The sequence below is a fragment of the Myotis nattereri genome (assembly GCF_964212035.1).
Source record: "Myotis nattereri genome assembly, chromosome: 13".
In the NCBI taxonomy this organism is placed as follows: domain Eukaryota; kingdom Metazoa; phylum Chordata; class Mammalia; order Chiroptera; family Vespertilionidae; genus Myotis; species Myotis nattereri.
Window position 1 is genome coordinate 56609564 of NC_138088.1, and position 12950 is coordinate 56622513.

The 12950-nt window shown below is 53.0% G+C and overlaps 1 protein-coding gene across 1 annotated transcript in view; it reads right to left on the reverse strand.

Moving 5' to 3' along the window:
- The window catches only part of INPP5A (inositol polyphosphate-5-phosphatase A), a 140152-nt gene extending 135958 nt beyond the window's left edge, over window positions 1-4194 (reverse strand). The window contains exon 1 of the mRNA XM_081104480.1: window positions 4024-4194. Within this exon, the coding sequence (XP_080960606.1) occupies window positions 4024-4098 (75 nt within the window). The 5' untranslated portion in view covers window positions 4099-4194. The remainder of the gene's footprint in view (window positions 1-4023) is intronic.
- Window positions 4195-12950: the final 8756 nt, after the last annotated feature.

Consider the following 12950-nt stretch of genomic DNA (forward strand, 5'->3'; position numbering starts at 1 on the left):
GCCGGTCACCCCACCAAGCCTGCTGTGCTGGGCAGAGCTGGGAGAAGGCTGAGGGCAGCGAGCAGAGCCCACGCTGCAGGCAGCGAGCGGTGGAAGTGAGGAAGCCCCACAGCAGCAGGAGAGGCCGTGGCTTTCAGGGAGTTTTCGGGGTGGAGCTACAACTAGGGCAAGGAGGACAAAACTGATGGTGCCGGGAAGAGAGGGACTGTGCCCCAGGTGCTGCCCACCCTGCTCAGCCCAGGGCAGCAGCTCACAGACACCTGTTGTCTGCAAGGCCCTGAGAGGCCTGCAGCCTCGTTAGCGATCCTCAGCAGAGCCCCGTTGCACAACCTGTCTGCAAACCCTGGGTAGAGGGCTGCGCAGGGGTTGACCAAGCAAAAAGGGAAACCAGCTCAAAGCTGACATTTAGCCCCAAGTAAGTAGCAGGACAAAGTCCTTACAGGCAGATACCCGAAAGCAAGCTGTGCTCTCAAAATTCTACTGCCTGGCTAGGTCTCCTTCCCAAGAAACAGTCTTACCATGTAAGGGTGGGACCAGCTCTGAAACCTCGGCTGTGAAACTTCCCCTCTCATTTCACTCCAAACCAATATGTAAAGAGCCTAAAGCAAGAAACCTCACTTGTCAAAATCCAGCCACCCCAAGGAAAACAATTAGGTACGCAGCCCTGCCACCACCTTCCAGGCAAGTGGAAGTCCCACGGGGGTTACAGAACAGCCACAGGGCTCTCTGTGAACCTGGAAAAGCCCCAGGCACCTCCAGCCATGTCTAGAACCCAGGCAGGGAGATGGCCATGCAGGTTTGGGAAGAGCCACAGCTAGGGCAGAGGTCACCGGAAGGAAGCCCCAGGAGACTTGGTGAGTGGTTAACCGGTCACGGCCATGTTCGTAATAATACAATGCAATGACTTCCCGTTCCCATCCCACTGTCTCCTGAGTGAATGGTGGCTTTCCAGGGGGTGTCTGAGGTGCAATGATGTCCTCACAGCTAATGCAACTTTCTCAGGTTCAGCTTTTTTTTCTGTTTCTACCTATTGATATATGGTAAATATTGGTAGTTGTAACTTACATAACTAATAACTCTTTGAGGTCCTCCATAATTTTTAAGAAAGTAAGAGGCAAACATTTGAGAACCAAGGTATTGTAGGTATTTATCACACCTTCGTCTGTCATCACAGGGTGAAGAGCAACCTGAGGGCCCTCCATGGAGACATAACAGAGCCACGAGTGCTGATGAGATGAGAGTAGGATGTTAGGGGCAACACATGGTTAAAGTCTACACCCAGACCTTAACAGTGGTCACCTCTGGGGGGATGACGGTGAGGGTAACAAGGGAAGACGATAAAACCACAAAAGCAAAAACACATCACCTAGCACTTGTGCACAAAGGGAAAACTGTCCTTCACAACAGGGCACGTGTGTTTCTAACTCAGACACCTTCCTCCTCGATCCATTGCCCTCCAGGAAGAGGCAATGCTCTGGCCACAACCTGGAGCTCGGTTTCCCAGATGCTGAAACTGTCAAGAAAGAATCCCTCCCAGGCCTCAACACCATCTAGACCAGTGGTTCTCAACCTTCTGGCCCTTTGAATACAGTTCCTCATGTTGTGACCCAACCATAAAATTATTTTCGTTGCTACTTCATAACTGTAATGTTGCTACTGTTATGAATCATTATGTAAATATCTGATCTGCAGGATGGTCTTAGGCGACCCCTGTGAAAGGGTCGTTCGACCACCAAAGGGGCCGCGACCCACAGGTTGAGAACCGCCGATCTAGAGTGTGTTGGTCAATATGGGCACATGTCATGCGAAGACAGTGTCACCAAGCAGATCTCCTGAAACTACCACATAAACCAAGGAATCACAATCTCCTTCAAGAACTGGCCTCTTTCATGTCCAGGCGTCTCTTCCACAAGCACCACATGGCACATGGGTGAGACTATGTAATGCCCACCCTGCTGCCACTGACTGGGGACGCTCCCTCCCTCCCTCGGGCTGCTCCACGCAGGAAGAAACCTGTGCTACAGCCTGGCTGGGGTGGCTCAGTGGTCGACCTGTGAACCTGGAACTGGGAGGTCACAGTTCGGTTCCCAGTCGAGGGCACATGCCTGGGTTGCTGACTTGGTCCCCGGTGTGGGGCGTGTGGGAGGCAGCTGATCGGTGATTCTCTCTCATCATTGATGTTTCTATCTCTCTCTCCCTCTCCTCTCCTCTCTGAATCAATAAAAGTATATTTAAATTAAAAAAGAAACCTGTGTTACACATACCTCTTTACTAGCCCTTCAATTCAAAGACATCTTGCAGAATTAACCTATGCACTGTTTTCAAAAACAAATGTTCCTTCTAGATGTAAACATAATGCAAAACTCCTATAGCATTTAAGAAAATGAAAATTCAAAGACAACATGTTGCTAAACATGAGTAAATGAAGTTACCTATTTTGATGTCAACAGAGAGAAGTGTGTGTGTACACTTGAAACACAACAAAAATGCTAGAAGTCAGAATCAAAGATTACAGGGAAGAATGTTTGCGCAGCAAAATTCTTTTCTCTCGGAGACCGAAATGCCCCACCATGCTTAATTTTCCTGACATTTCTGAGGCTTTGAAGCCACAGCTAACGGATCTGAATCATCTGAGCAAAGCCATGGCGCAGTGGCATGTTACTGGAAAGCCGAGAATAGAATGCTAAATATACAGACACACACCCATACCGGGCACTTTTGAAGAAATTTATCAAACACGAAACTAGGTAAAGTTGTCTGTGACAAAGTCAGAGGGAAAGCAGTTCATCTCCAGCAGGGAAGTATAATGCTTGGGCTCCTGGAAGTTAAAATGAGAAATACACAAAAATAGCGCCTACCTTTTATTAATAAAATCAAACCTCCCCAGAACACGGCTTAGCTCACCGAAACACCTCGCCCACAGCTACTGCCGGGGAAAGGGCAAGAGCCATCCCCCCGCCACCCCCCGAGTCTAAGTCACACTGGAGTCGGGGGTCCACACCACCTACGGCCTGGCACCCACTGCTCACCTAGGGAGGGGCGGGGAGGACGCCCGGGGCCCACGGTGCCATCCCCTTTTCTCCTACACCAGCACGCCCCTTCGGAGCAGCACGCTGCTTTATTTGGGTTGGCAGTTTAAGTACCAACAGCTGAAACGCCGAACTAGGTCAGCCCTGGCCGGCCTCCGAGCGGCGGCCCCCGCCTCGCTCCCTCATCCCAGGGGTGGCCTGGGGCCTGGGAGGGAGGCCCTGGGAGGTGAAGGGCCTGTGCAGTCAGCATCCCTTTCTAGGCACGAAGAGCTTCTCAGCATCTCTCTCCTTCAAGCGGCAGCAACGCCGGCCAGGGCTTTCCACAAGCAGCCCCTCTTCTGGGAGCTAGAGAGGCACTAAGTTGCGGGGAAAGGCGAGGTGCCGGCACCCTGGGGGCTGTCCGAGACAGACAGGGAGACAGACAGACAGACAGGGAGACAGGCAGGCTGGCCAGGGGCCAGGGCCATGGAGGGTCAGCCGTCAATCAGAGGCCACAGGTCAGGGGCTGCGGTTTGGGGACCAGAGCTCAGAGTTAAGGTTTTGGGGTCAAGATTCTGGGACCAGGGTTGGTGCCAGGTTAGGGGTTTGAGGTTCCTGGACGAGGGTTCTAGGGTCAGGGTTTGGGGAACTGGGACAAGGATCAAGACTGGGGTTCGGGGACCTGGGTTCAGGGGTTGGGGCTCAACCTATGGAGTTTGGACGCTGGGTCTGGGGGACTAGGATTCCAGGGTTCCAGGCAGAGCTCAGGGCACTAGGGTCTGGGGTTCAGGGTCGCAGGGTGGTACCGACAGGGTTCAGGGCTCGAGTCCCAGGGCTCAGTGTCCGGGTCCGGGTCCCAGGGTCCCAGGGTCCCAGGGTCCCAGGGTCCCAGGGTCCCAGGGTCCCAGGGTCCCAGGGTCTGAGGGCCAGGGTTCTGGGTCTAGATCCCAGGACTCAGATCCGGGTCCCGGGGTCCTGGGCTCAGGGCCGGGTCCGGCGCCGCCAAAGCACTTACGTCGTCGAAGAGCGAGCCCACGTTGGCCGTGACCAGCAGCACCGCGGTGCCCGGGGCGGCCGCCTTCCCCGCCATCGTGGCCTGGCCGGCCGGCCGGCCGGTGTCCGCGGGGCGCGCGTCAGCTGCGCCGGGGGGCGGCCCCGGGGTGCATCGCGGGCTCGGCGGGTCGGGCCGGGCCTGGCCGGGGTCCGGCTGCGCGCACGCTCGCTCTGGCTGCTCCGCGGCCCGCGCCCGTCGCTCTCCGCCGGCGCCTCACCGCGGCCCGTGCGCAGCCATTAGGAGCGCCGCCACCAGAGTCCCGCAGAGCCGCCGCCGCCGCCGAGCACTGAGGCGAGGCCCGCTTCGGGGCGGGGGCGGGGCGTGCAGGGGCGGGGCGTGTGCGGGGGCGGGGCATGCGCAGAGGGCAGGGCTTATGGAGGGGCGGGGCCGGGGGGGCGGAGCGTTGAGAAGGCCTGCGCGGGCGGGCGGGCGGGCGGGCGGGGTCTTGCGAGGGCGGGGCCTACGAGGGGCGCCCCAGCGTCGGCCTGGGCTGCGTGGGCCAGTGCTCCTGTCAGTCAGCGGCCGCCCAATCCACCCAGGCCCCTAGCCCGCGCCTTGGCCGCGCGCTGACTCCGCCCTCCTCACTGCTCTGACGTCACGACCCGGCTTAGAGGGTGCTCCTTAAAGGGACCGCGCACGGTTCCCCAGCTCGATGGGCCTCAGACCCTGTGTCCCGCAGGTTACCCGTATGCAGTGCTTGCCCAGCTCTGCGGCGCCCCGAGAGCTGGAGCACGTGGCTTCGCATCTGCCTGTCAGGACCCTCAGAAATGGAAGAATAAGAGGCCATGCGGGGGCGAGGGGTGGGGTGGGGCGAGGGGGTGGGGGTACAGGCCTGACCTGGGTGGGGTTCAGCAGAAGGTGCAGCTGGGACCCAGGTGGTGCCAGGAGGCCAGCAGTGGCTGGGTGAGGCACTGTGTGCCCTGGTGGTGAGGTGGGCCAGTCCCAGTGCTGGGGCTCGGCCCCTGGAAAGGAGTGGGCCCCACATCTGTAAAACTAAATGTCCTGACAGCTACACTTACAAAATGTAACAAGTAACTGCTGCCAAAGGTAACGTTAATGATACACTTTATTCGATATCAATTCATTTGCAATCAATACTTAAACATCATCAGCCTGCTTTCCAAATTGAGTTGCTGAATCCTTAGGAGACACTAACATTCGTCTCCGTTCCCCCAGGGCTGATTCCAGAGCTCACAGCCACGCGAGCCGTGTGTGTGCCGGCCGCCCAGCTGGACAGGGTGGTCTCCAGGGTTATGTGGGCACAGTTTAGGGATAGAGCGTGTCACGGAGAAGAAGCAGAGCCCCTGGCACTGGGCTCCAGCAAGGCCAGCCTTCCGCTTCCAAGTAAATGGCGGTGCCCAATGGCATCAGGAGATGTGAGTGCTGTCCTATTACAGCAGACAGACAGGCATCACCTGCCAAGGCTGGGACCCCGCTGGGCAGGCTCTGCGGGGCCACCTTCCCTCACTAGGGAAGGCACCACCTCTCCTTGTCAGTGCATCTGAGGACCCTGCTTACAGTGGCACGCAGCCTAAATACCAAAACTTATTTGACTTAGAAACCAATGTCTAATTAATTTCAGTGAATGTGGGCTTCAGACTGAATAGTGTCCCCCCCCAAATTCATAGGTTAGATTGAAGCCCCAACTCCCCGTGTGGCTATACATGACGATGGGGCCTATAAGGAGGCAATTAAGGTTAAATGGGGTCATAAGGATGAGGCCCTTTTCCAATAGCATTAGTGTCCTTATGAGAGACCCCAGAGCACTCACTGGCCCCCCACTCCTCCCTACCGCTGAACAAAGAAGAGGTCATGTGAGCACACAGTGAGAAGGCATGGTCTGCAAGCCAGGAAGAGAGCCCTCACCTGAAACCAAACTTTGTGGGAACTTGACCTTTGACCTCTGGCCTCCAGAACACGGAGAGATCCATTTCTGTTGTTTAGGCTGCCCCTGGTATTACCGCTTCTGGAGCTGACTAATAGAGCATCTCTTGTTTTACTTTCTTACAAAGTCAGCCCATGCCAAGGACACCCTGAGTAGAAACCAAATGCAGGGGCATCGAGAACGCCGGGAACCTGTTTCCTAAGCAGTAGCATTGCCACCTCCCCTCCCCTCCGGCTGTTTCTCCCTCACACCCTAGCATTCCTTGGCCAGAAACATGCACGCCTGCACACGCGTGCCCGCACACGCACTGACTCGATTACGCTGAGACTGCGCCTAAATAGCCTGACGTCTTCCTGCTGAGTCGGCAGGCCCACCAGCGTCTGACGGCTACTCTGCACCTTCTCTGTCCTGCCATCGCCTGCTGGGTCCTGTCCTCAGCTCACACACATGCTGCCGTGGCTCGGATCCTATAAAATCCTCCTCTGCCCGACACCCCTCTCTTCACTCCCCTTGCTGTAAACGTCCTCCTAAAAGTCAACCTGTCTTTGCCCAGCAGGCCACCTCCAGGCTCTCAAACCCACCCCCCACTTGGCTATCCTCACAGTTATCACTGGCCCTTGATTCAGCCCCCCACCCCCCACCCAGGCTCCCCTCACTTTCAATATGGCTGACACACCCCACTCCCTGCAGGAAATGGGGTCTGCCCTGGAGAGCATGACACTTGCACCCTTGGTCTTCCCCCTCCCTGCCCACCCCACTCAGTCTGTTTTTCTGGCTCCTGCTGGTGCCCCACCCCAAGTCCTGGGTCCCTAGGTCCGTGGTCGGCAAACTGCAGCTCGCGAGCCACATGCGGCTCTTTGGCCCCTTGAGTGTGGCTCTTCCTAAGCCTTAGGAGGACCCTAATTAAGTTAATAACAATGTACCTACCTATATTGTTTAAGTTTAAAAAATCTGGCTCTCAAAAGAAATTTTAATCGTCGTACTGTTGATATTTGGCTCTGTTGACTAATGAGTTTGCCGACCACTGCCCTAGGTGATCCTGGCTCCTCCTTCCTGATGTGCACTTCTCACTGGCCAACTTCGTCAGGCCCACCCCTGAGACTTTCTCTGTGCGCCTGCCTGGCAGCTCCCCTGGGAAGGGCATGTCAAACCCAGCAGGCAGAAGCAGGTTCCCGATCCGCCCCCTTCCTCCCATACACCCGCTATCTGTCGGTGGGAGCTGTGGCCAGCTCAGGGCCATGGGCCTCTCAAATGCCCTTCCTCCATCAGATCTCCGTGCCCACCACTGCACCCCAAGAGCTCCCCTCACATCCCCCATCTCACTATGGAAACACGTCAGCCTGCGAGCTGGGCCTCTCAGTCTGATGGAGCCCGCCACGAAGAAACACTCGATATGCATCACATGAACCAATGACACATGCGACCATCACCATGCCCGGGCCGGGACTACCTGACTTTCAGAGCGACATTGAGCGCCGACCTCGCCCATGTTAACAGCCACGTTCACACAGTCCTGGGTGAGGTGGCCTCCTTGTCCTACATGCCCTCCTTCACCTTTGGGATGTTGTCCCGTGTTGGTGTATTACCTTTGCCAAAATAATAACAGGAATGGGTTTTGCAAAGCCCTGCTTACCCGGCGGCAGACGAGGCCTGCCCCCACTGGCATCTGGACCCAGCCCCTCAGTGTGGGAGGGCAGAGGAGGGGAGGTGGAGGCCGCCAAAGCTGCGACACGGATTCCTCAGAAGGAGCCAGCCGGCTCCAACCCAGCCTGCTCAGCCAGTACTCTCTGGGCTCCCAGGAGGGAGATTGGCCCAAGTCTTTTGTTAAACAACAATATGCTGTCATTTTTTTTAAAGGGACAGCACATCATTGCTTGGTTTACGATATTAACCAATTGCTCCGGCCAGTGTTTCTCAGTGGTTAGAGGCTCGGCCCACACACCAAAGGGTCTCCGGTTTGATTCCCAGTCAAGGGCACATACCTGGGTTGCAGGTTCCTTCCCTGGCCCTGCGTAGTGATAGGTATCACTTTGCAGGGCCCACCCATGTGCGAGGTGCTTTACAATAGTCACTCCTAGTCCTCACAGCGGTCGTCGGAGGTATGTATGTTTTACAGAGAAGATAACCGAGGCTTCAGGATTTAAAAGCTGGCCGACGTTCCACAGCCAGGAGGTACACAGCCAAGAACAGAACCCAGCCAGACTCCAAGCCCTCTGGCCATCAGCAGCACCGTACAGCTGAAACTTCCATCCACCCAGTCACTCATTCGTTCATTCGCGAGCACCCTCTCTGAGCTGTGCACTATTCCGAGCACCAGGGCAGATGGTACGTGTCCTCAGGAAGCTGAGATTCCAGCAAGAGAACAGGCAAGAAACCCGTGAGGGTCACTCTGATTAGGTGGCGCTGTGCCCACTTCCTGGGCATTTCCTTATAAAAGTCACGTGCTCATCAGAGAACGTTTGAAAACTAGAGAGCAGCACACACAGCAGGACAAGGAGGAGCGGTCACTCGTGTCACCCCACGTAAAACACGCTGTGACTGTTCTATGGTGCGTCTGTCGAGGGTTGCTTACACTCAGTCCGCACTGGGCCCTCTGATCACGCGCTGTCCCCTTTTTGTAAACCCAGTGTCATTATGCAAGCGCGTTCTGGGACAACTGAAAACTCCCCCGATGTGGTCGCATGCCCGGGTAGCAGTCACCCGACAGCTACATTCGCATTCACCTCGAGGGTGACACCCCGGTGCTGTAACTTAGGATGCTTCCAACTTTGCATGATCAGGTCGATTGATTCAGAAAAGGCATTTGACAAAAATTTAACATCCTTTTTGTGATTAAAAAAAGACAACACAAACCTCTCCGAAAACTGAAAATAAAGGGAACTTCCTGAATCTGATAACGGGAACTGTGACAGCTTCCCAGCTCACAGCGCGTTGGGTGCCGATAGACAAAGCACTCACTCACGAGTCTAGTCAGCACTGGACTGAAAGGTCTGTCTGTACAATCAAGTGAGAAGAAGAAATGAAAGGCATTCGGCTTGGAAAGAACCAAAACAGCCTTTGGTTTCAAGCAACATGATCATCTGCATAGAAAATCCTAAGGCATCTGCCGGGCCCGTATGGCTAAAGTGGTTGAGCGTTGACCTATAAACCAGGAGGTCACAGTTGGATTCCCGGTCAGGGCACATGCCCAGGCTGCGGGCTCGATCCCCAGTGTGGGGTGTGTAGGAGGCAGCTGATGGATGATTCTCTCTCATCCTTGATGTTTCTATTTCTCTCTCTTTCTCCTCTCTCTTTCTCCCTTCCTCCCTGAAATCAACAAAAAAAAAAATTTTTTTTTTAAAAAAGAAAATCCTAAGTAATCCACAGAAAATGCTACTAAATAAGTGAATTTAACAAGGTCAGGGAATACAAATCAATGTTCAAAAATTAATTGTATTGCTATGTATCAAAAATGAACCTTGGACAAAAAAATTAAATCATTTCCATTTATTACAGCATAGAAATTAAAATGTGTAGGAATACATGTAACAAATAGGTGCAAGACTTCTGCAGTAAAGACTACGAAACAAGGTGGGTTGAAATTTAAAAGAGCTAAAGGAACGGAGAGGGACGCCATGTTGGTGCTCAGTCCACAAGACTCCCACTCTGCTCTCATGGGCCCTCCGAGCTCCTCCTTTGGGTTGGTCCTCACTCGGCTCCTGTAGTTAATCAGCTCCACAAGTTAATCAGATCCACGTAGGCCACGAAGCCCATAACTGTTCCCAACAGGTTTGAGGTCTCCGTCAGGCTGGAGCCTCGAACCCTGGCCTCCTCTGCCTCTTGCACTGTCAGCGTCCCCAATGCTGCCATCCACTGACTGTGCAGGAAATTAGAGTGATTTTTGGATTCTCTTGGTCGCCTCTGCAATCAGGTGCGCGTGGAAGCACGTGGGGCCTGTCTTTGGGGTGAAGCCGTGAACTCCTCTCTGGCAGAAACAGACGTTGGCAGGGCCAAATGCATTTACATGAAATGACGCAGGCAGGAACTGGTGCGCGCCCCGGGATTCGGGCGAGCAGGGGCTGTTCACGGGACGCCTGCTGGGGTGATGCCCCCCCTGCTCAGGGACACGTCCCAGCCAGGGGCAAACCCTTCATGTCCAAAGGGCAAGTAGGTTCCAGAATCACTGAGTCCCAAATAATAACAAAGACCAAGTCAGGAAAGTCCCATGCGGGAAACCTGTGTCTGAGTTGGCAGCGCCCTTTCCAGCTGCCACAGCTCCCAGTGTCATGGGCTCCCGCAGAGGGAAAGTGAGAATGCCGCGATGTTCTCCCGATGCCCACGTTAGAAGCGCCAGCTCTTGCTCCGACAATCAGCGCCGCTCATGTTGGCAATCAACAGCCTACGTTTTCCAAGCTTCTCAACTCAGCTGTAATTTCTATTTTGCAACTTTGTATTACTGAAATCAGCTCTTATAAAGAGTCATCTCCATTGTCCATTGTTCAGATCTTTGAGACTTCAAACATATCCTGGCACTACTTTTAAAGAAACCAAAAACAAAAAAAAGCCCACAAGTATCCTAGGCCCTTGATCAACAGCAGTTTGTGACACGCGGGTCTTCGCTCCAAGGCCGCTATGGAGCGGGTTTGCTTGTTGGCGGGACCCAAACCGGAGGTGCGTGTGGCACACGCGGAGACGCGGTGGCAGTGAGAGGACGGATGAGTAAACAGTGAACGCAGAGAAAGGCTCTCACTAGGCTGCAATGGTTCAATGAGAAGATACCCTTCTGTTAAATGTTTACGGTCTTTTGAGCAGTGGCCTGTTCAAAATGAAATCTCACTACTTGTACACATGACATCTTCCTCTCTATTAGAATTCGTTTTTCAGTGATTTGCTTGGAGCAACTAGCTACGGTTTGCTCTGGGGGCCCACGCTAATAACGTGCTGTCAGCGCGCGGTTTCCTTTGTTTTAAGGAAAGTGGGGGAAACGCTGGCGCGTGGCGGCCACTGGATGCTGGTGGCCAGTACTCCGAGGGCTGGAGAGAAGCCCGTGGCCCTGGGCTGGGCTTCAGACGTGGCTTTGGCAGTTGAGGGTCAGTTTCTCTGTCGGCTGAGAGCAGTTTCAGCCACCGCTCAGCGAAGGGGAGGCAGGCACTGGGGGCAGGATGCTTCCCTGAGACTTTCCACTTGGGAAGTGCAAGGAGGGTGACAGAAAGCCACCAGAGAGGAACAGGAAGACACTGTGTGGTAGGGGGCGGGAGGCATGGGCTGGCTGGCGGCGGGGGCGGGAGGCACGGCTGGCCTTCCCCCAACACTAGGAACATCACTTCCATTCGCTGAAAGTGAGCACCAGGGAGCAGGGAGGGCATGAGAGCCGCAGGGAGCTGGTGGCCCCGGCCAGCCACAAGTGGCGGCAGCACTCAGTCTGGTGCCAGGGAGCAAGAGTCACTCACGGCCACTGGAAGAAGCATTTGGCCTGGGGGAGGAGTGGCAGCACACGAGTCAGCCACGCCCTGCCGGCCCCTCACGGACCCTGGGACGTTCACACTCACGCCGGACACCTGGCTCTTTCCTCTGTAGTTACCTCATCCTGTTCACGGTGGATGGTCCCAGTCCGAAGGTGTGTCCTGGGTACAGGCTAGGGTAACTCTGGCTATATTTGAAACTAGCTTTTCTGAGAAAAAGAAGAAAGAGAAACAGAATGAGAGAAATGTAGAAAGAGAGAGAAAGAAAAGAAAAGAAGATAGTGGGGGAAAGAAAAGAAAGGAGAGAGAGAGAGAGAGAGAGAGAGAAAGAGAGAGAGAGAGAGAGAGAGAGAGAAAGGGAAGACGGACTGGTGATTGCTATGGCCTCTGAGATGGTATTTCATATATTTGAGGGCAATTATGAAATTACTACTTGAGCTCTATATACTTGTGGCCAAACGTCCTGCCGGCTTCATCCCAGATGTGGGTCATCCTTTTAGAGTAAATGGAGATACTGCGTCATACCTCTATTACGAAGGCAACGTGTTTTGGAATATCTTTCTATTTAAAATATTTACTTATGCCCTAACCGGTTTGGCTCAGTGGATAGAGCGTCGGCCTGCAGACTGAAGGGTCCCGGGTTCGATTCCGGTCAGGGGCATGTACCTTGGTTGCGGGCACATCCCCAGTAGGGAGTGTGCAGGAGGCAGCTGATCAATGTTTCTCTCTCATCAATGTTTCTAACTCTCTATCCCTCTCCCTTCCTCTCTGTAAAAAATCAATAGAATATATTTTTTTTTAAATAAAATAAAATATTTACTTATTTCTAGCTGGTACTACCTTATTAAAACAGGTTAATTCCTAAAAATAGGAATGTCTTGAGCTTAATTCTAATTTAGACAGGCAGGAACACCACCTTAATGCAGTGGTTCGCGACTAAGGAAAAGTCAAGTCTAATAAGAAATATCAATAAAAAAAACAATTATTTCATTTTCCTCTTATAGGTATTTATGTGTGTGTGTGTGTGGGGGGGGGGGTTGGTCTCTTCAATGAATCAGAAATATATTGTCAGTCCTATTAAGAGTATTCTGATATTGTATGAAGCATTCTTTTATTTGGTAGGAAGTTTTATTATCCCTTCAATTATAAAGTTAAAACATGTTAATATCAAAGACAGGCCTTTTTATGAATGCAAGAATTCTTCTGTGTATTCAGTGCAATTGCCTTTTAAAAAAACCTCACTCACACTTCTTAAATTATTCTTGGGTATTTTAATCTTTTGTACTGTCATTAGGATCATCTATCACATATTCAAACTAGTGTGGTTTATACATAGAAATGCTACTAATCTAAATGTATATTTAACATTTGAAAGCTACTACTTCTAGTTTTCTCCATCTAATGACTTACTTGATATTCTCTTGGATTTTTCAGGCAGGTGATCACATGAACAGGTTTGAAATGGCAATTTTAATGCTATTTAAAGCTAAATTAAGATGTGCCAGAGAATGAAAAATAATGACAGTTGTTTTTTCCAAACCACAAATAGATTTAATTAACTG